This window comes from Chiloscyllium punctatum, chromosome 8 (genome assembly GCF_047496795.1).
Source record: "Chiloscyllium punctatum isolate Juve2018m chromosome 8, sChiPun1.3, whole genome shotgun sequence".
In the NCBI taxonomy this organism is placed as follows: domain Eukaryota; kingdom Metazoa; phylum Chordata; class Chondrichthyes; order Orectolobiformes; family Hemiscylliidae; genus Chiloscyllium; species Chiloscyllium punctatum.
Window position 1 is genome coordinate 5,168,261 of NC_092746.1, and position 22,165 is coordinate 5,190,425.

Here is a 22,165-nt window from a genome sequence, read left to right on the forward strand (position 1 = left end):
CACTACCCCTCCAAAGAGCATTCCACCCCGATCCCCCACCCTATCCCTGTAAACCTCACACTTAATCCACCTAACCTACACATCCCTGAATGTCGTGGGGCAACTTAGCATGGCCACTCCACCTAACCTGCACATCTTTGGACTGTGGGAGGAACCCCATACAGATGAGGTGGTGGTGGAAACTCCACACAGAGTCACTCAAGGCTGGAATCAAAGATGGTTCTTGGCGCTGTGAAGCCGCAGTGCTAACCAGACGTCACCTTTTTCCAAAGCAGCAAACAAAGGTGGTGACTTTAAATCCTGCTACTACAAATATTAAGCAGCTTTGAATCACTGTCGTGCATCACAGACTTACCCTACAGGGTTCATTTGAAAGTGCTGATGCATTTGAACACAAGTCAAGAAAATCTTAGTACAGCCCACAGTGTGGCATTCTTAATTTTTTTCTATTACTAAAAAAAGGTAAATACTGTAGAAATCTGAAACAAAAAAAAATGCTGAAATTACTCAGGTTAGGAGCCTGCCCATAACTTATTTCCAAACCTGGGCAATCTTTGCAGACAGTGGATGGCATTTGATACGCCCAAGGACACACATGGAGTTTCAGAAATATCTTTAAAAATTGTTCACTTTCTCGGTTAAGTATAGCAACAGAGCATCCCAGCTACTTTTGGTTTCTCCTTCTCTTGGTTCAAACAAAATATTTCCATTCCAGCAATTCAAAATTTAATTTCATTACAGTGCAAGTTAACCAAGCTAACAATATGAAATAGTGTAAAATTAACATTGAGTAATTGATCAAGATGAAAATGTGACTAAAAGTCCTTAAGATTTTCCATCATTAAATAAAAGGTATTCTTAACTAGCTTGACAATCTTAACTTTTAGTAGGTGCAGTAAAAAGCCATAAATAAGTAGTCACTAATCAATCCAATGGCAAATGCAGAAGAAACTATTTTACGCAGATAGTCAGAAGTGTGGACTTCACTATGGAGGAGTTGAAATAGCGGGAAATGGGATAAAGACAAGGGAGAAAGAAACCAAGCATTCGCTGAAACAAAATGGAATGAGGATCATTTGCAACATAAACATTACATGAACCAAATGACTGGTTTCTGTATTACACACTGTGCAAAACATTCTAGTGTTTTACCCTGCACATTTCAATAACAGTCAAGATGCCAAAGGTTCATCAATAACGACATTTTTAAAGAGAGAGAAAACATGCAAGTTACATTGGAATATTCAACTAAAGATTGTACTGAAATTTTGACAAGGCTTCCTTCTGCCCAGATGTTCAACACTCTGCAAAATAGGCTGGTTTTTAAAAATAACAAAAACAAAACCTTACATCAATACAGCATTGTCTTGAAGTCGCTGCCTAAGCCAAGCAAATTCTCTGTAGCGTCTTCGAACGCAGGAAGTCTTCTTTGTGAAACACATACTATTAGTCTGTAAGAAACAAAATTTGAGGCCAGTTACATCAAGCAGTGAAGTTAGAGTTTTCCACTTTCACTAAGATTGGAATTCAACAATATAAAAGACAGGAAAATTGTGGAAAATTGAGACCTTCAGGTCTCCAGATAATCAGACTTGACATGCCCTGAAAGACACACTATTGGACCTGTTAAAAGGTCTTGACACTGACTATGCAATAATTGTTCAGAAAATTTCAACTTCCAGTGGACAATTGCCTTGCAACTGAAGCTTTCCAAAAAAAAATTCACAATGCCTAACTTTGAAGGAGAACCAGAGACTTTGGAAGGTTCCAATTTACTTAGCTAAATAGTCACCCAGGAAAAGTTAGAGGGATCAAAATCTATTGCTTTGAAATTGACAACCAAACAAACACAGTGACAACACTCCTCCAATTATAGCCCAAACACCCACTGCATGACTGTGACCATCGCTCCTTGGGCAATTCATCCATTAGTTGAAATATCGACAGGATTGGTATCTTGATCATTGAAACAGAATAATTTTAGACCACTAGGTTTATACGTGCCAAATAATATTATGTATGATATATCGGTCTAGAAATAATATATACCTGACACCAAGAGAAAACAATTTAATTTACCTTAAAAGATGAGAACATTGCTTATGGATGTTGTCCAAGGGTGTTGGGACTTGACAGCAACCTTGTGATGATGACGACAAGGAGCTACATCACAGAGTATAAATGGATAGCATGGGCTCAGCAAGAAAAAAAAGTTCTCAAATCTGGAATCCTGCACCAGATATGACGACTATATGGACATGAACACACAAAGATCCTCATTCCAAATAAGTCAGAGCCTGATTTATCAATGATTAATACTAATATCAATGTTTAATAAATGTGTTCTTTTGAAGTCTAAGCCCGAAGAGAGTTCTTTATTCCCTTCTCCTTGACCAGTTTGTAAAGAACTGAAAATGCAGTGTAGCATCAAGCCACAGATAAAAGAGTGGGCACAAACTTCAAATTAATAATAAAGGTTTTGAACTCTTGCTTTTCTGAAAAGCTCAAGCCTTTGCAGCAAACACTTCCTTTGCAGTCAGCATAAAAACTAAAATATAAATACACATCACATTAAACAAGTGGAGATCCCAAGAAATCCGTTTTTTTAAACTGCTAATGTGTAAAATGCATTATGAAATGCATCTTGTCGGACTGCTCTTTCTCGTCTAAAGATAAATGTTTCTGATTTCAAAGTGAATATTACTAAGCATACAATGACATGAAGAAGATTAATGACCCACATTGAGGCAGATTATTTTGGAAATGGGTTCATACAGAAAGCTAAAGGAACTGTTTAAAATGTAAACCAAGGTGAAAAAATGAAGTATATTGTGACAGCATTCAAGAAATTCACATTAGTTGCTTGGAGAGCGCTATTTTATGTCATTAGCGCACAGGTTCAAGAAGGATCTGAGAGAGACTAAATGTCCGTACAAAAACCTTCCTAAGTAGCTAACGTTTCAGAAGGTACAAAAAGAAGGGGCAGGCCCATGCATTATCTCAAGATCCAAAGCAATTGAAAAACAAATCTCCAAAACATTCAAGCAGGCCAAATGGATAATTTGAGACTTTTTTATATTAAAAAACATAACTTAGCAAATTCCCAGTTGTGGTCTCAAATGTCATTTTGATGTGTTTGGAGGTCAGAATAGCAATTTTAAATTGCCACACTTCGACCTTAAGTAAATGCACTCTTAGACAGAAAGAGCAAGTTGCAGCAATCATAATATTTAACCAGGAGTTAAGTTTTTGAATTGATATTTATGTTTTAGCCAAAATCTACCTAAATGTGTGTTATTTCCAGAAATGAACACTTAAAAGTAACGTACTTACATGAACACAAATTTCATAATCTACATAAGCGTGCCATGAATCTTCTTTCTGGACTCTGGGATCTCTCACCCACACGCTGATGAATTCCTGATTTGGCATAGTAAAGAAAATTAGAAATGGTCCCTTTACACCAAGGTAAAATGAAAGCTATAGTGATATGCAACGCTTTTATACAATGTAGAACATATGGCAACATCCCAGAAATTACATGTCTTGAGTCATAATGGAAATTCCTTTCATCATAGTCAGCAGATTCACAGAACATTTGTTATCTTTAGTTTTAGCTTTGAGGCAACTGAATAATGACACATTGTTCAGTTTGTGAAGTGGAGCAGGATACAGTGAACTAATGGTTATGATTCTGAAAGGAGTTTAAACCCCAGTTTAATTCATTTTCTGATTAGTACTTTAAGGGTTGGCACCACAAAATGGCCAAAGAGTTTGTTAGTGCACTGTTGTCTTTAAAGAAAAGACCTGTCATCCTCATCCCTCAATGCCCTCAGGGTTACTAGAAATGGACAAAAAAAATGCTATTTTGCCAGTGTCACCCAAAAATCAAGGTGGCTAAATTTGAAAGCAAGTTCATAGTTTGGCTGGTAGGTTAATTGAAATGAAAAATGTTTTTTAAAACAAAAAGGTAAGGAGGTATGTGAATAGAAAGGGCTTAGAGGGATATAGACCAAACACAGGGAGTGGGACTAGTTTAGTTTGAGAAACTTAGTTGGCATGAAAGAGTTGGACTGAACGGTTTGTTCCTATTTTATAAAACTGTGTGGAGGAAAAATGCTCAATGTTCAGAATAAGGTTTTTAAAACACCAGACAACTGGTCTGTCATTCCTCCCTCTTCTTCACCTTCATGGTAGAGTATAGCTCAACCGGCAATCTGGTACCTGGTCTAAAAGACTGAACTTAAATAAAAATCAAGAGTATTCCTCAAACAATCCATTGCCACTAATTTCAATGCTGCTGTCAAAACAACGCAAGGATTTCCAGTAGGGGTTAGGCAATTATCTGACGAACATGCTTGTGAAATCATCACTTCCACTTGAATTACGCACAAGTCAAGCTAAGCTAAAGGGCAATCAAACAACCTTGAGAGTCTCAAAACTAGATTTCTACTGATCTGTAGAATTATTTAATTTGTTAGTTTATTTTATCCCTTCAGGGTGTGTTAGGAAGAGGACAGATGACAAGAAAGAGGACCCAAGGTCTTCAATTATATTTATGTAATTTTAATCAAAACAGGCTAGCAGTTTCCAAAGTGAACACTGAAAACATTAGTTAACCAGTAACTGTTACTTCCTCAATTTTATGTAATTTGTTATCCATCTACAAGTTTTATATAGGATGGCCCAGTCCTACATTTGTGCCATAATATGGAGGTGCCAGTGTTAGACTGGGGTGGACAAAGTTAGAAAATCACAACACCAGGTTATAGTCCAACAGGTTTATTTGGAAGCACTAGCTGCTTCTTCATCAGGTGGTTGACTATAACCTGTTGGATTATAACCTGGTTTTGTGTGATTCTTAACTTTGTGTGAAAAAGCTATTGCACAAATTTAGACAAAGCTTTATCAAAGGATCTCCCCAAGGTCAAATAACCCAGCAGGATTTTACAACATACACTTGCTTTAAGATTTTGTCAAAAACAATTCAAGGACTTCAGTGAGCAATATTTGTTTCTCCCAAAACTACATTGGCTTCCACTTGTTTACAAATACCTCAAATTTTTATCATTCGGGTACACAATCTATTCAGTTTTTTGGATAATTACCAATATAGAAATAGTGAATTCGTATACTTGAGTTTTACAGCTTTCTTTATGATGTTGTCATTATTGGACAAGTCATATCCCAAATGGAGACTTAGCTCGATCATTTAGTTTTGGTTTTAATGAAGTGGTCTCTTGCTGAAACAATGTTGCAGACTTTGCTTCAACAACAAAACAAACCTTTTAATAGAAATGGAAATAAAATAGAATAAACCAAACCATCAACCCCTACTACACAAAATCAAATATTTGTGAACACAGTTAAAGCATAATCCAATGAATCTCAAATATAACGCTATGGACTGGACCAGACCAGACCTCAAAATGTTTTAAGAATTAAGTAGCTTAGACCTTCACATCTTCCTTTTAAAATAAGAAAAAGTTAAGTGCCATGTCCCAGATGTGACGTGACTGGTCAAACTGCTCAACATTAAACAAAACACAATTTAGTTAAACACTACAGTTAAAATAAAGTAAAAGAAAGTCAAATTCAGAATGATATAACCACTAAAAAACTGAATAATAGATATTACTAATTAACTATTCCAATATAGTAACAGATCATAAACACACCCATTGGCAAAAATGTAAATTCAGACGCATTCTTGATTGCAGTTTTCAATCCAGGAGGAAACAACATCAAAGAGACATTTCGGAGAAAGTTGCAGTTAGGAATGAATTTACTGAAGCTGCAACTCTCTGGGACCCAAACAGCTCCTGACTGGTACAGCTAAAAAAAATCTAGAAAGCCTGATTGATGAGAACTAACCATGCCTCTTCCATTGTTACAACGGTTTTTAAAAACCTAAAGACCTCCCAAATTATTGACTTAGGCCAGCTCCAGTGGCCACTTTGGCACCTCTGCCTTTAAAACCTCTTGAAAGAAACCCAGGACAAAGTAACCTTTTTGAAGTGACAGTTTTGACTCTATATTGATAAACTGACAAGAAAATTCAACAAATTTTGTACAGTATCCAAAACACATTCCTGGTACAGTACCCAAAAACCACAAGACCATTTGGCCCAACAAGAGTTCACCACTATTCGATCATATGTTTCTCAAACTCAGCCTCATGCCTTCTTGCTGTAACCCTTGATTCCCTCACCAAATAAGAACCTATCAATCTCTGACTGAAATACACTCGATGACTTGGCCTTCACAGCTTTCTGTGGCAATGAGTTTCACAGATTCACCATCATCTGGCAGAAGAGATTTCCCCCCCCCATCTCAATTCTCAAGTGTCGTCCCTTCACTCTGCAGCTGTGCCCTTGGGTTCCAGTCACCCGACTAGTGGAAACCTTTTGGAATTCTACATCATCCTCCGTAGTTGGCAATTCTTCCAATCTTTACACCACCAGCAAACGTTGAAATTATCTACTGCACACCAAGATCTAGATCAGCACCTTCCAAATCCACAACTTTTGCCATTAAAAAGGAATAGGGCCAGATATACATGAACACGTTCATTTCCAAGGCCCACTGTCCTGATTTGAAACCAGATCATGGTTCCTTCACTGTCCCTGGGTCAAAATGCTGGACTTCTCGAACAACACTGTGGGCGTACCTATCTCCATGGACAGGAAAGGATCAAGATGACAGCTCACCACCACCACCACCTTCGAGGGCATTTCTGGACAGGCAATAATTGCCTGTCTAGCCAGCAATACCCAGATCCCATCACAACAAATTAAGTTGGGGATCACAAGATGGTCATTGAGATTACTGTAAATTCATATCATATGCAATAGTGTAACAATTGAAGGTTTACAAGGAATTCACAAACCTGCCAGGGTTTCAAGACCATTAAAATAAAGAAATTTGGTAACATTACTTACCTTTTTTTTATCCATTATTGTTTCATCCATTCCTCTGGTGGGAAATCTAGATGAGAAATACACAAAATTAAAACTTAACTGCAGGTATCATAGATAAGGTGAATAGCAAAGGCCTTTTCTCTCAGGTGGGGTCTTCAAACTAGGGGACAGTTTTAAGATGAGAGGAGAATGATTTAAAAAAGGGACCAGAGGGGCAACTTTTTTTTTACATACAGAGGGTGGATCTTATGTGGAATGAACTATCAGAGGAAATAGGTGCAGAACAACCCAACGTTTCAATATTCATCTAGACTACATTACAGCAGCATTTCCACTACAAGGGGGAGGTCATTACACAGGTTCTTGAAAATCATGACTAAGTGAAGCATCGATTCTTATAGGATTCGACGTTGAAACTGGAGAAAGGCTCCTTAGGGCCTTCCTCAGCAAATAAAAAAAAAAGATTCTATCGATATCTTCTACATTAGATGTTCTTTAACTGCTTTAATTCCTACATTGGCATGAGGGTTTTGGGGGGGGGGGGGGGTGGTAGTGGAGAGGTGCTACATAATGGGGTTGCTGAGCAGACTATGTTGGCACCCCCTTGGCATATGTTTGTTTTTTTTTGGGAAGGGTGGTGCACGCATGGATCAAGCTGTTGAGCCAAGTGGGGATGGGGCAGGAAACCTGCTTCTGAACCCAACAGTAGCCAGTGTCCTGCACACACCAGGAGGGCCAGCTCTGTCCCATCCGGGAAGGTGCTTTGAGCAGCAGAGGCTTGCAATATCCTCTGGGGTGGCAGTAGTCTGAAGCCTGGTGTAGGTCTGGGCTGTCAGTGTGGGGAGGGGCCACAACTTAAACAGCTGGGAGCAGCCTCTTTGAACTAAATTGCTCAGGTAAAGTGCTGCAGTCAACATTCAAAACATTGGCAACACGCAACACTTAAATGATGTTAAAAGTGAAACAACGGTAAGATTGAACAAAGACTCCCTCCACTTTTGGTCTTCTTACTGAAGTGCCATGCTTTTACACTAGCTCAGCTCAAAACTAAAACCTATAACAGATTAGATTAAAAAAACTAATTAGATTTAACAAATTGAAGAATCTTTAATTAGAATTGACCATATCATGACCATTTGGTTAAAGTGTAAACATGTCAGCAAGTGACTGAGCGTGATGCTGCATTTCAGAATGCAAGATATAGGTAAAATTAGTCTAGCCAAAACCCTCCCCCAAAGCCAATTATAATTTTAATTGCTTGGAATGAGTTTGTTTTGTGCCAATGAAGGTAGAACGTCAGTCATGATACTTTGCCCCACTTTTCTTAGCAACGATCATGATAATGGTTAAATTCAAGAAAGATGCCCTTCAGTAAAATGTTACAGCCCATAAACCACTCCCACTATCTTATTCATTGGTGCTACCTTTCCTAATTGTTTTCCTGTATCCCATTTAATTTGACAATATTTACAGCATTGGAAGAGACCATTCAGCCTAACTGACACATGCTGATGTTTACAATTCAAATAAACATTCTCCCATCCCTCCTTACATAACCTTACATAACCCCTATTTCTATTTCCTTCTCAGTCGCCTGTCTTGGGCGTGTCTGACTACACCCAAAATGCATTAGTGTTAGTTGCCTCAACAACGGATGGTAGTAAGTTCCACATTGTAACCATTGAGGTTCTCCTGAATTCCCTATTAGATTTATTAATGGTTATCCTATACTTAAAGCCCATATTTATTACCATCCCCAAGAGGAAATGTGTTATCTGTTTACCCTTTCAAATCCTTTCACAATCTTAGAAGACTATAATGCAATGCTAACAGTTTTCTGTCTCCCCTTGGGAACATAACTGGGGCCTGTTCAATGTCTTCTGGCCAGATTTACCTCAGTTTTGTTATTGCTTTAAATGAATCTTTTTTGAATCTTTTCCAGTGTGTCTATATCCCAATATTCTATTTGTCTGTGAACTTGAATAATCCTCTGGCATTATTAGTCAGTATTATTGAAGATCACTTCTACTGGGTTATTTCTCGAGAATATGAATCCCATTGCTCAAACGGGAAATTTACAACTGGTAGGACAGAAATCAGAACTGTTCGAGAAGTCAAATCATGTCTGTTAAATCAGTTCTTTTGCATTTGAATGATCTTATCTGGAACTGTGTTAAACAGCACAAGTAGCGTCTCGCTATTGATTCTGCTGATAAAAGGAAAGACAAGGAAGCATTCTTTCATTGGATTGCATTTCAAGATATTCTGGTTCTGTCCAAGGCAATACATATTCTTGATGGCTCATTACTAGCATTTCTCAATATGATATCCTGTGCAAACTTTCAAAACATTTCATTATACATTGAGGATTTATAATTTTAAGAGGGTTGTTTGCTTTAGTAATTATTGTCACAGTCCTTGTAATTAAACCACATTCCCTTAGGTTATGATGGTTGGCTACATCCTCTGGATTGGGTGCAGAGACCCTACACCCCATCAAACTCCCCTTTGTCTGAGACACAGTTGGATTTGATCAGGAGCTCCAAGACACCAGCTTGCAAAGGGTTTGCCCAAAATTGGCTGTCAGCTCATATAATTATCTTTCCAAATCAAAAGAATATTGTAAACAGGTTGTATTTAATATTCCTGTTGAATGTTGGAGTCCCTTAACTGCACTAAACACTATGAAAATTCTGCTTAGTGTGAGACTTCATTTAAAAGCAATTACAGAATTGCTTACCTTCCAAAGTTCTAGCACATGGAAACAAAAAGGAAGAATTTCGAGAAACACATGTGTCATAATACTTATTGAACTAGCATCAGTAATTTCTGGTACCAAACATAGGTAGTTTTCAAAAATAAGTATTTACTCTTAGAAAGAACTAAGATTAAAAAGCTGGGCCACATGAAGGTGAGCCAGAGGACAATGAACATCTGATTCAATAAGTAGCGGTCCCATAGCAGTTAGCCAAAAGCGTTCAGACAGACAATAGTATACCTACCCCTAGAAATGATTTAACAAGTAGTGCTAGACTCAGAACAGGAAGCATCCGAGAAAGCTCGCAGGGGCTAAGCCAATTCTGCACTGGAATAATCACACTGAGGCTAAAGTAGTTAGGGAAGCCAAAACAACACTGGGGTAGAGGAGAGCTCTTCTTCAGTCACACAGAACGTGTAAGCAACAGTTCACATTCAGCAGTCCTCAGAGAGCAGTTTTCATTAGGCAGATGAAGGATGGACCAGAGAAGTGGAGGAGGATCCTGGAAAGAGTTCCCCAATACCTCAACGAGAGAGCAGGATGCCATCCCCATCACTTCAATGAAACCAGCACATTCCACCCTGATAGCCTGTTTGTCCTGTAATCTGAGTGAACCATCCTCAGTTGTCACTGTTGTACACTTGCTTTATCTAACTAAAGAATGCATCGTATCAAAACAGCTGCTTTTTAACCTCATTAATCAACTGTCTATATTAGGTAACTGCCAAAAACTCCAAAAGATCAACTTTCCACTGTCTTGGAGTCAAAGGAACAATTAGTTCTCAGCCTTATAGCAAACATCTTTTTTATTATGATGTTAAATTACTGACTTTTAATTTCTAACCAGAACAAATAATATCCAAAGGGCATCTCAGGTCTTACTGAAATATGGATAAATTCTTTAAAATTCTATGATTTTCCCAAGTGTTAGATTTACTGCATATTTGTGGGTACTTTCATTCTATTCTTCCACATTATGAAATTAGTTCCAAAAAGCATGCTGTTAATTAATAGCAAGCTTCAAAATAAAACATCTATTCATAACGTAGTGGTACACTTCTCTTTATGAGGCAATATCCCACGGCTGTCAAAGTTCTCTATTAGCCACAGGTTTTACTGTAGGTTTTGCCAGGATGACGCTGTGACACTTTAAAAACAAAAACATTTAGAAGCAAGTTCTACTCTTGGAATGCACAGGGTTCCAACAGCCCATAATCTGCTATCAAAATAGCAACCCTAACTGTTACTTAAATGGACTCGAAAAGCCACTTGGTGCAACAGCATTTAAACAGAATGCAAACAATTGCTGCTTCCATTTCAGTTCTCCATCATAAACAAAAGGAAAAGTGGCATAGCCAAGGTCTTTTCCCCAGAGCAGGGGAGTCCGAAACCAGAGGGCACAGTTTGAAGATGAGAAGGGAAAGATTTAAAAGGGAAGGGGCAACCTTTTCAAGCAGTGGGTGATGAGTGTATGGAATGAGCTGCCAGAGGAAGTGGAGGAGGCTGGTACAATTATAACATTTAAAAAAGGTATCTGGATAGATATACGAATAGGAAGGGTTTAGAGGGATATGGGCCACACGCTGGCAAGTGGGAAGAAATTAATTTAAAATACCTGATCTGCATGGACGTGATGGGCCAAAGGGTCTGTTTCCATGTTGTACATCTGATTTCTATCTGCCTCATATTTGAAATCCATGAGGTGGTATGAAATATTTGCCCTTACCTGGTAGATACGAACCAAACACATCACAGCACAGCCTGATAAATTGAGTCTTTAAAAATGCATTTCCATTGGTCATAAAGTTTCATTTACAGTCAAACAACTTCTCTGGCACGGTTTATTGGAGTGGAGATTCATTGTTTCAGGTTATGAATTGTCCGAAATTGAAAACAAAACCATTTCCTTGGTCTCTTATAACCCAGTACTTCTTTCCTTCTGTACTTAAATTCGTCCGCTCCAACTTATACCATCTCCAACCTGAATACTGATTATTTTGCGATCTTTCAATCACTTTGCTTACAGAACTACACAGCTGCCTGCCATATTCACTCAGATGGCCAGTTTCTCTTACTGTCAAATTATCAGCTCATATTTTCAGGACTTTGCCAGACAAACATTTTAAAACACCTCAAAAGTACAAGGGCACGTCCAGAAAAATACACCACTGGAGGTCTTTCCACCACAACTTACGGCCCAGGGTAAAAACGTTAGTGGGAATGATAAAAACATTGAAATGCTCAAGTCAACGGCAAAGTGTACAGCAGTGGCATAAAAATAGTTCACGTATACTGAAATAAACATATTCAGATTGGAAACAAAAATAAAATGAAATCTTTTAAAGAACATTTAAATGTTTTTTTGAAAAGAAGGTGGTCATTGACCCCAAATATATACAGATGTATTTATACCATGATGAACTGTACAGCACTAGGAACAGGCAACAAATGCTGGCCTGCCATCAATGCCCACATCCCATAAAATGAATTTAAAAAGTTCAAATATTTGCCAGCAGGTTAAAACAGCTAGTTAATATAAACACAGAACTGCTCGTGTGTGTTGACTGGCACCATCAACCAACCTCTCAGCACTCAATATGGGAGAGTTGAGTGTATAATTTTAAAAATAAATAATTAAGTCTTTGAAGCCCAAAGTAATCAAGCAAGGCAAGTTGGAAACATATATTGCTCAACTGTGCAAGAGTTATGACCTGAGTGGCCTTCATAATCATCTCTTATATAGTGCATTGCATCAGCAGAATACCATTCACAAACTAACAAGAAATGGCTCTGTGTACCATATAAATGCACAACTTTACAATAGTATCAGGCCTTGGCAATGGTAGGAGGCTTTACAACACAGGTCATAGAAAGTCTGAGGGAAGTGTAGGAGCAGTGTTTGAAGTGTATGCAATCATTATTAAAAATGGAAATTGTGGTAGAGATCTTGAGTTAAAAGGTTAAATGCTAATAGACTGCATAAAATATGATGTGAAAATTACAACTGTGAGTAGCAGTTTCACCAAAGGTAAAACTTTCGACAAGACAATAGTCAGAACCATATTAGTAAGTAAAAGAAAATTGTACAGAAAGCAACATAACTGAAAAGACTCATACTGTTCAAAACTGTGATGTTACTCTCAATATAAAAATAAGTACCTTTAAATGAGTCATGTGTTGATTGAATTACTGTACTATTGTTTATTTACAAGATGCCAAATATACGACTGAACAAGCCTAATGAAAATTTAGTGATGTACTTGCCAAATCAAGTCAGGAAAAGTGATCGGTAACTAGAAAATATTTCATTTATGAAACAAGTGGAACCTGTTTTTAGAATTAAGTAAGTCATCAGTTAGAACATATCAAAAGAATTGATGCCATTCTGTAAAATAGAAGTTAAAAGAAAGAGAGAGATGCAAACCGTGCCTTTAAAGACTTGAGATGCATAGAAGCAAAACAATGGAGTGTGTTTATGGATAAAGGCACATGTTCTACCTTACACACAAGGAAATGGTTCAGTCTCCTTTCACAATAAATTCGTGAAGAACGGGATAAGAACGATAGAAAGCAATTTTAAAAGATCAAAAACAAAACTATAGAAGAATACCAGTTTGGCAGCAGTAGTCAGGCAAATAATAAAATGAGAGAGAGTGTCCGAATTTTAATGGTTCAAATAATGTGACAAGAAAAGTACATTATCGAAGGCAGACATAAGAAAGCAGCACCTCCAAAAGCAGAAGAATGTTTAAGATTCTATTAATTGCGAACTGACAAGTACAGTTGTCTCGAGCCTCAAAAGATTGGTACCTTGGTTAGTCCTTTCTGCAAATAAGATCATCTCTATTGCAGAAATATTTGATCACATGGGCTCAGATATTTCTTGTGCTTGAGTGGGGGGGGGGGGGGGGTGTAGGATGGGAAGGGGAGGAGCATAATGCTGCAAACACAATGTTCGATTTGAGAGAACTATGCATAAAATTATGATCCTTGTCCAGATGTTAGCTAAAAATGTTACAATTCCTATTGAGCTGGCAACATTCCTACAGAGGATTCAATCCAGGGCTTCCTGTTCCTCAGGTTAGAAAATCTGGTGTGGTGGTGGAAAGGGCAAGGGACAGAAAGAGATAGGGTGGTTGGAGGGGTGGGGGCCATGGGAGCGAGACAGACGGGGGAGGAGAAGGGGAGAGGCAGCTCCTCCTAGTTCAACGATAGTGAGAGAGGAACATCACTTCTTCCAGCCAGGGACTGCAAAGTTTCCCCAACTTGAACCAAAAAACAAATAACATTCAAGCCATTTTAGTAACGTAAAGTAGTAACATGCCTCCTGGAAGTTGCCAATTGCTTCCCTGCCACCCATTAAACCTGGAAGTGAGCAGATTCCAGCCAGCTAGCTAGCTTCAAGAGTGAAGTTTTTTTTTTAAAATAAGAAAACTTAGCATCTTCGCAACCTAATCCAAATTCCATTTTTAGAAGTTAACTTTTAAAGTGTATGTGGGAATAGGCTTAGTCCCATGACTAAGCAAACAAAAAACTGGAACACAAACAAGTGCACTGTCAAAACAGAGGTCAATTATACAGTTGTATTGGAACAAGCACAAATATACTTGTTAAAAGAATCTCATGACAGTAAGCAGGATGCCAATAGTGGATTGTAAGATAACACCTAACTCCACACCACGTGCTAAGTTGTTGTTTTTAAAATCAACTTGTTTGAATTGGATAAATCCAGCCTTCCACGATGGGTCTTTGGTTGGCCTTCATCCTACAGAGCTGTGTCATTATCTTCCACATTTTTACCCATCAGCCTAAGCGCTGAAGAAGGATCAGTCGACTAGAAATACGAACACTGTCTGCAGACCTGCTGATTTTCTCCAGCAATTTTTTGTTTCAGATTTCCAACATCCACAGTTTTGTTTTATTTAAGCCAAGATCATGTTTAAATCCTGCTGTGCATAGCAGTGCTTGGCACTGAACCCACGGTCAGTGACCACGTCCACTCCTGATGTTGTAACAGAGAAGTTTACTGAAGTAGCCACACCAGGCCCTAAAACTCCTTTGGTGCAATGATTAGTCTCTGATAACAATTAGTTTTTTTTCATAAATGTGGCATATAATCGGATCTGGTAACCAGAAAACTCCCTCCACCATTTCTTTGGTTGAGCCCTATAGCACTTTTTTTTAAAAAAATCAAACCATATAGAGATATTACTGCTCACCTATGGTACAGTAGGAACTTGAATCTAGGTCTCCTGGTTCATAGGTAAGGACACTTTCTAGTGCACCACAAGAATCCTCAAGGCCCTTGGTAGACTTAGTAAAAGGTTACCTCGGATCAGTTGTTCTTACTTTTCCTGTTGTTGAGATCTTGAGCAAAATCTTAAAATGAGGTAAGGAGCCATATTTTTCTGACAGAATCTCAACTTGTAACTGGTTATCAATGTTATGCTTACTTCTGTCATTTTGTAATTGTTTGGGAGGAGGCTATTTAAGAATGGAATACATTGGTGTCCCTACCTTGGGGCCAAGGGCTGTTGAGCTATAGCAGTGTCCCCCAATCTCTGACCCAGGAGGCACGTCTTGAAGTCCCACTTGCTCCAGATGTATGCCATATACATATATATCTGAACAAAGTCAAATTTTAAAAACAGGCTCTTCTGGTGCAATAGTATTGTCCTTCTACCTAGGGCAGCAGGTAGGCCCAGACCAAGCCAAGGTTCAAGTCTTACTTGTCCTGGATGTGTGGTCACAACATGTCTGAACAGTTGATTAGAGAGTAACTGCACCTGGGTAATTTTTCCCCACACTAAAATACATATACAGTATCGTGGAAACACTTTGGTAGCAGGACAACTGAGTTCAGGTACACAAAATCCTCAGCGATCAGTACCGGACATACGCAGCTGATTCTAATTGACATGTGGAGTGAACCAAGTTGATCAGGGTGCCCTCTGGTGGCACAGTCGTAGAGTCCCTACCCTGAGCTGGGAGGTCTGGGTTCAGGTCTTACCTGCTCCAGTGATGTGTACTAACATCTCTGAACAGGTTGATTAGAAAAACAGATTTAATTTTTAAAAACTAGCTAGATCGGGCTAGTGTGGTGGTAGTGTTCCCACTTCTGAGCCAGGAGGCCTGGGTTGATGTCTTATCAGTGCCAATGAGATGTCAAATGCCAAGTTGGTGATCTGACCAGTTTGGTTATGTTGGTAGAAGGCACATTTGCATACATTCCACATCTGTCTCTTGCTTTGCATGAGCCTGCTCTGCCTGGTTGAGATGGGTGTGTTTACAGAGCCTCTACTGCCCAATTTCCAGAATTTGCAACTAGATATTATATGGCTGTAAAGCATTATTTTAATTAGTTGGCACTGGGATTGTATAGCTCAGTCTTCTAGCAAGCAGGAAGTCTTAGGTCATAATTTCAGTAAATTGCTGCCTCACTCATTTGCCTACAAATCCTGGAATACTATATTCCAACATGTGGGGAGTTTCCTAGCATTCTCCAGTACAATGCACAGAACAGAGACAAAGGCAAAGAGGTCACAAAGTAGGGGTGGGAAATCGATTCAAGCTAAAACTTTGAATTTATTTGAATTTCTGTCACTTAATTTCTTCCTGGGTCACCATATTGAACAAATTACTTTCGGATGCTACACAGAGAGAGAGTGTGTCTGGTTGAAATAAGCCATCTATTAAGTCAGTAATCAAACTAAATCCATTCATTTCATTACACAGAATATTTCAAGTAATATTTCCCAGTATAAAACCACTCAAAGTATGAACAACCATTCATCTCCAAACCCAGCCATGAGGTTGACTTTTACCAACATACATAACAGAGGTCCTATGATCAGATCACAAAAGTTAGACAGTGTGCAATATGAACGTAAAGGAGACCTGATGTTCACCTGTATTTACTAACACACTGAAGAAGAAAGGACTACGATAACCTTTACCAGAAGAGGCAATGGCCGAATGATATTATCACTAGACTATTAACCCAGAAATTCAGCTAATGTTCTGGGGACCTGGGTTCAAATCACATCATGGTGGATTGTGGAATTTGAATTCAATAGAAAAAAAGCTGGAATTAAGGGGCTATTGTCAGAAATAAACTGGCTGGTTCACTCATGGGAAGGAAATCTGTCATCCTTACCTGTTTTAGCCTATGTGACTCCAGATCCATAGCAATGTGAAGGACTCTTAACTGCCCTCTGGGCATAGCCAGAAATGCCCATATCCCTGGAGTGAATTTTTTTTTGAAAAAAAACAGTCCAGCATAAATTTGCTTCTGAATTTATTCTGTATAAACAGATATCAAATGGCTGAAGACAATGGTGGCAGTATTGTCACTGGACTACTAATCTAAAACTGGATTAGTGGTGCTGGAAGAGCACAGCAGTTCAGGCAAAATCCAACGAGCAGTGAAATAGACGTTTCGGGCAAAAGCCCTTCATCAGGAATAAAGGCAGTGAGCCTGAAGCATGGAGAGATAAGCTAGAGGAGGGTGGGGGTGGGGAGAGAGTAGCATAGAGTACAATGGGTGAGTGGGGGAGGGGATGAAGGTGATAGGTCAAGGAGGAGAGGGTGGAGTGGATAGGTGGAATAGAAGATAGGCAGGTCGGACAAGTCCGGACAAGTACTAATCTAAAACCTCAAGCTAAACTCCTGGGGACATGAATTTGAATGCTACCATGACAGATGGTGGAATTTGAATTCAATAATGTAGGAATGAGGAGCACGAGAAGGCAATTCTGCTCCTCAAGCTTGCTCCAACATTTAGTATAATCATGCTGCTCTGGAAGTAAAAGCTAGAATAAAATGCTGGCCTAATGCTACCATTTAAAAAAAAACACCAGGTTCACTACCACCACTTAGGGAAGGAGATCTGCCATCTGGTCCAGCCTATATGTGACTCCAGACCTAAATGTGTTCAATTCTTAATCACCAGAAATGCTTACATTTCAGGAAGGAGTAAAAATAAATCCTCTTGTTTTAGATTTTCACATCAGTTAAGGTTTTACATAAAACAATTCACAAGTACCTAACTACAGTGAAAAGTTTTGTTGTGTGTGCAGTGCAGGCAGGTCATACCAAATGAATGTTCCAATACCTAATGCACTGAATGAAGAATACATGGTTACAGCTGCAGTGAAGGCGCACAAAGAGAGAGATGAACGGTAAATTTAAAATTTGAGATCCATTCAGAAATCTAACAGCAGCAGGGAAGGAACTGTTTTTAAATCTGTTGGTACTATGTTTAAGCTTCTGTATCTTCTGCCTGACAGAAGAGAATATGAATTTTCAAAAAGCCAATGTTACCATTTGTTTCAAAATCTTAATGGCAAAAATATTCAATTCTATTCGTTCCTTCCAGATACAGAATACATTGTACTAATTTCAATGCTCAATTAATTTGTACAAAATCAGTTTCCTTGTAACCCACAGCCAATTTTACACATTTTCATATTAAAATTCATAAACCCATCCAAATGCCTTTTTAAATGTTGTAATTGTACCAGCCCCCACCCTTTCCTCTGGCAGCTCATTCCATACATGTACCACCCTCTGTGTGAAAAAGTTGCCCCATTAGGTCTCTTTTATATCTTTCCCCTCTCACCCTAAACCTATGCCCTCAAATTCTGGACTCCTTCATAGGAAAAGATTTTGTCTATTTATCCTATCCATGCCCCTCAATTTTGTAAACCTCAATAAAGGTCACCCCTCAGCCTCCAACGCTTCAGGGAAAACAGCCCCAGCCTGTTCAGCCTCTCCCTATAGCTCAACTACTCGACTATCTGTCTCATTCTTGGACACATGCATCTCCATCAAGGATGGACACCTCAGCACCACACTCTACCGCAAACCCACAGAAACTTCACAATGCTACACTTCTCCAGCTTCCACCCAAAACATTAAAACAGCCATGCCTATGGACAAGCCCTACGCATACACTGGATCTGCTAAGACGAGGAACATGATGGGCACCTGGAAGTACTCAAGGATGCCCTCATAAGAATGGGGTACAATGGTCAACACCGACCGCCAGTTCCGACGTGCCACAGAAAGGAACCGTAATGACCTCCTCAGGAGACAGACACGTGCTGCAACCGACAGGGTACCCTTCGTTGTTCAGTACTTCCCAGGGGCTGAAAAACCACACCATGTTCTTCATGGCCTGCAACACATTATCAATGAGGATGAGTACCTCGCCAAGACCTTCCCCACACCTCCACTGTTTGCCTTTAAACAACCAAATCTCAAACAAATCATTGTTCGTAGCAAGCTGCCCGGCTTTCAGAACAACTCCATACAACCCTGTCACGGTAGGGCCCTGCAAGATGTGTCAGAGTGTGGACATGGATACCACCATTACATGTGGGGACATCGCCCACCATGTACGTGGCAGTTACTCATGTGACTCCGCCAACGTTGTCTATCTTGTACGTTGCAGGCAAGGATGCCCAGAGGCATGGTACATTGGGGAAACCGAGCAACAGCTACGGCAACGGATGAATGGGCACCGCACAACAATCAACAGACAGGAGGGATCCCTCCCAGTTGGGAAACACTTCAGCGGTCCAGGACATTCGACCTTGGACCTTCGGGTGACTAACCTCCAAGGCGGACTTCGGGACAGGCAGCAGCGAAAGTTGGCTGAGCAGAGGCTGATAGCTAAGTTCCATACCCTTAGGGAGGGCCTCAACTGGAACCTTGGGTTCATGTCACACTACAGATGACCACCATTGCACTACACACACACACACGCATCCTCTCAGAGACTTAGGCCACTCTACACGCACGCACACAGACACTCTCACAACCCACTCACCCCAGACACACACCCACACATGCACCCCCTCACAGACTTAAGACACTCTACACTCACATACACTCTCTCTCACTGACAACCCCCCAATCCAGACAGACACACACGCACACAAATTTTGTGGGGGGAGTTTGTACTTGCAGGGTTACATTGTACTTTGCTCAAAAACTGCATGAATTCATGTAAAACTCTTATCTCACTTTTTAGATTAGAATCAATCTAAACATCATGGCATAGACAGAGAACACAGGGGGCCAACACCTTCAACATATTGTCTAGCGAACACCAATTGTTTCAGTTAACCTGAGAATGCAACTTTTAAAAAAACATTTTGTCATTTACACATGAAAGAAGTGAAACTATCATGGTATTCAAACAGATGAAAGACTCAACAGACAATCAAGGTATTTTTCAGTGTATAATTTCAGTTACATCACACTGTAAACTTTTGCTATAAATTCTGTGTCTTACAAGTGTGTCCTCCACAACCAGCTGATGGAGCGGTACTCTGAAAGCTAGTGCTTCCAATTAAACTTGTTGGACAGTAACCTGGTGTTGTGATTTTTAACCTTAAAGCTCAAACCCTCCAACCCTGGCAACATCTTTGTAAATCTTTTCTGAACCCTTTCAAGTTTCACAACATCTTTCTGATAGGAAGGAGACCAGAACTGCACGCAATATTCCAACAGCGGCCGAACCAATGTCCTGTACAGCCGCAACTGACCTCCCAACTCCTGTACTCAATACTCTGACCAATAAAGGAAAGCATACCAAACGCCTCCTTCAGTATCCTATCGACCTGCGACACCACTTTCAAGGAGCTATGAACCTGCACACCAAGGTCTCTTTGTTCAGCAACACTCCCTAGGACCTTACCATTAAGCGTGTAAGTCCTGCTAAGATTTGCTTTCCCAAAATGCAGCACCTCGCATTTAATTGGAGTTAAGCTCAGTCTGCCACTTCTCAGCCAATTGGTCCAGATCCTGTTGTAATCTGAGGTAACCGTCTTCGCTGTCCACATTTGGAGGGATACGGGCCGGGTGCTGGCAGGTGGGACTAGATTAGGTTGGGATATCTGGTCGGCCAGGACGGGTTGGACTGAAGGGTCTGTTTCCATGCTGTACATCTCTATGACTCCAAGATGTTGTTCACAAATCCCAAGCAATATTAAAACATAAGTGTTATTGGAAATGCATCCCAGCCCAAATATAGTTCCCCTTTTCAAATGATATTAAATTAGATTTTAAAAGTCTGCAGAAAATAAGAGCAGTGTTTTAGAATATTATCCTCTAGTCTTGGGTTTGAATTTATTCGTATTGGTGGGTTGAACATTTATTTAGCCCCAACCAAATATAAAGAGGTTATGCCCCTGTAGCTGTCCCCACACCCATTTATAGCCCTGATGCCAACTCAAGTGCAACTAATGCCAACCCGTGCTCATACTCAACACAGATCTCAGGACCAATGCAGACATGGGGGTAATAAGTCCTATAAATACTCACGATATTAAAACAAATTCAAAAGCTCATTTACAGTATTTACATGCCTTAAAATACATAATAAAAACATTCCAATGTATTCAAGGCCAATAATCCAAAAGACTACAGCTATTTTTTGAAATTGCAAAGCTGGTATTAGTTTTTATAAAGTAATCATGACAATATCAGATTTTCAGTAAAACAAAAACACCATTAAAGCATCCATTAAGTGAAGTCAATGGAATAGAATCGAATAGAGTGCACGTAATGTCAAACAAGCTGCCAATTTGTGTATTTCTTTCTTCAACTGATAATTCTATTTCCTGATTTTTGGCTGTAACTTTAATACATTTAAGAAGTTCACATCCAGAAAATACAGAACAGATCAAATTATTGGAAAAAGTTCCACAATCTCAACACTAGGTGAGATTCAAACCAAGGTTGCCTGATTTGAAAAACTATCCTCTGTCTTGGCCAACACTTATTCCTCCATCAGCATCACAAAAACAAATTCACTGGTTATCAGGTGGATCTTTTTGGACTTTGCCATGTACAAATTGACTGCTGGGCTTCCTACGTGAAAGCAGTGACTTCACTGGTAGTAAAGCCCTTTGGGATATCTGGTGGTCTTGAGATGTTCACTGCATGAGTTTTTACTTTTATTGGAAAGAATTTACAAGAGATATTTTAAATTTATTCCATCAATATAGTATCATAACACAACAGGTCCGTAGGTCAAGAGTCACTTGCAGTCAGACATGATTACAGATGACATTTCAAACAATTAGTCTTCAAAGCTCAAACAAACCCAGATTGAACACTTATTTGTGGTCTGTGAATTATTAAACAAATAGGGAACAAACCAGTCCAACTTCTGCAATACTTTGAGCTCAAGTAACCCCAACAATTTAAACCACTAACAAAAAAAACTTTCAACAAGGACATGACAAGTGGCAATTAAAAAAAGAGCTAATATACTCCAAAGCTAGTTGTAACTAAAGTTGCCACCATTCTCCACTTGCGCAAACTCATTCAAATGAATAACTAGTCTTACAAACTAGTTGAAGCATGCAAAGTTTGAACAAGCATGCTGTTTGTTCAGTCCTATTCTGCCCATGCCAGGGTTGCAACAAATGGACAAAATTGAATGCAGTTATCCAAAAACCGCTGCTTAGTTGAA

General features: G+C 39.3%; 1 protein-coding gene across 3 annotated transcripts in view; it reads right to left on the reverse strand.

Moving 5' to 3' along the window:
- snx10b (sorting nexin 10b) overlaps positions 1-22,165 on the reverse strand; it is a 51,266-nt gene that overhangs the window by 17,763 nt on the left and 11,338 nt on the right. For all 3 annotated transcript variants that reach the window (XM_072575077.1, XM_072575078.1, XM_072575079.1), the window contains exons 2-4: positions 6,942-6,987; positions 3,334-3,420; positions 1,351-1,451 (exon numbers count right to left, since the gene is read on the reverse strand). In XM_072575077.1, the coding sequence (XP_072431178.1) occupies positions 1,351-1,451; positions 3,334-3,420; positions 6,942-6,971 (218 nt within the window). In that variant the 5' untranslated portion in view covers positions 6,972-6,987. The remainder of the gene's footprint in view (positions 1-1,350; positions 1,452-3,333; positions 3,421-6,941; positions 6,988-22,165) is intronic.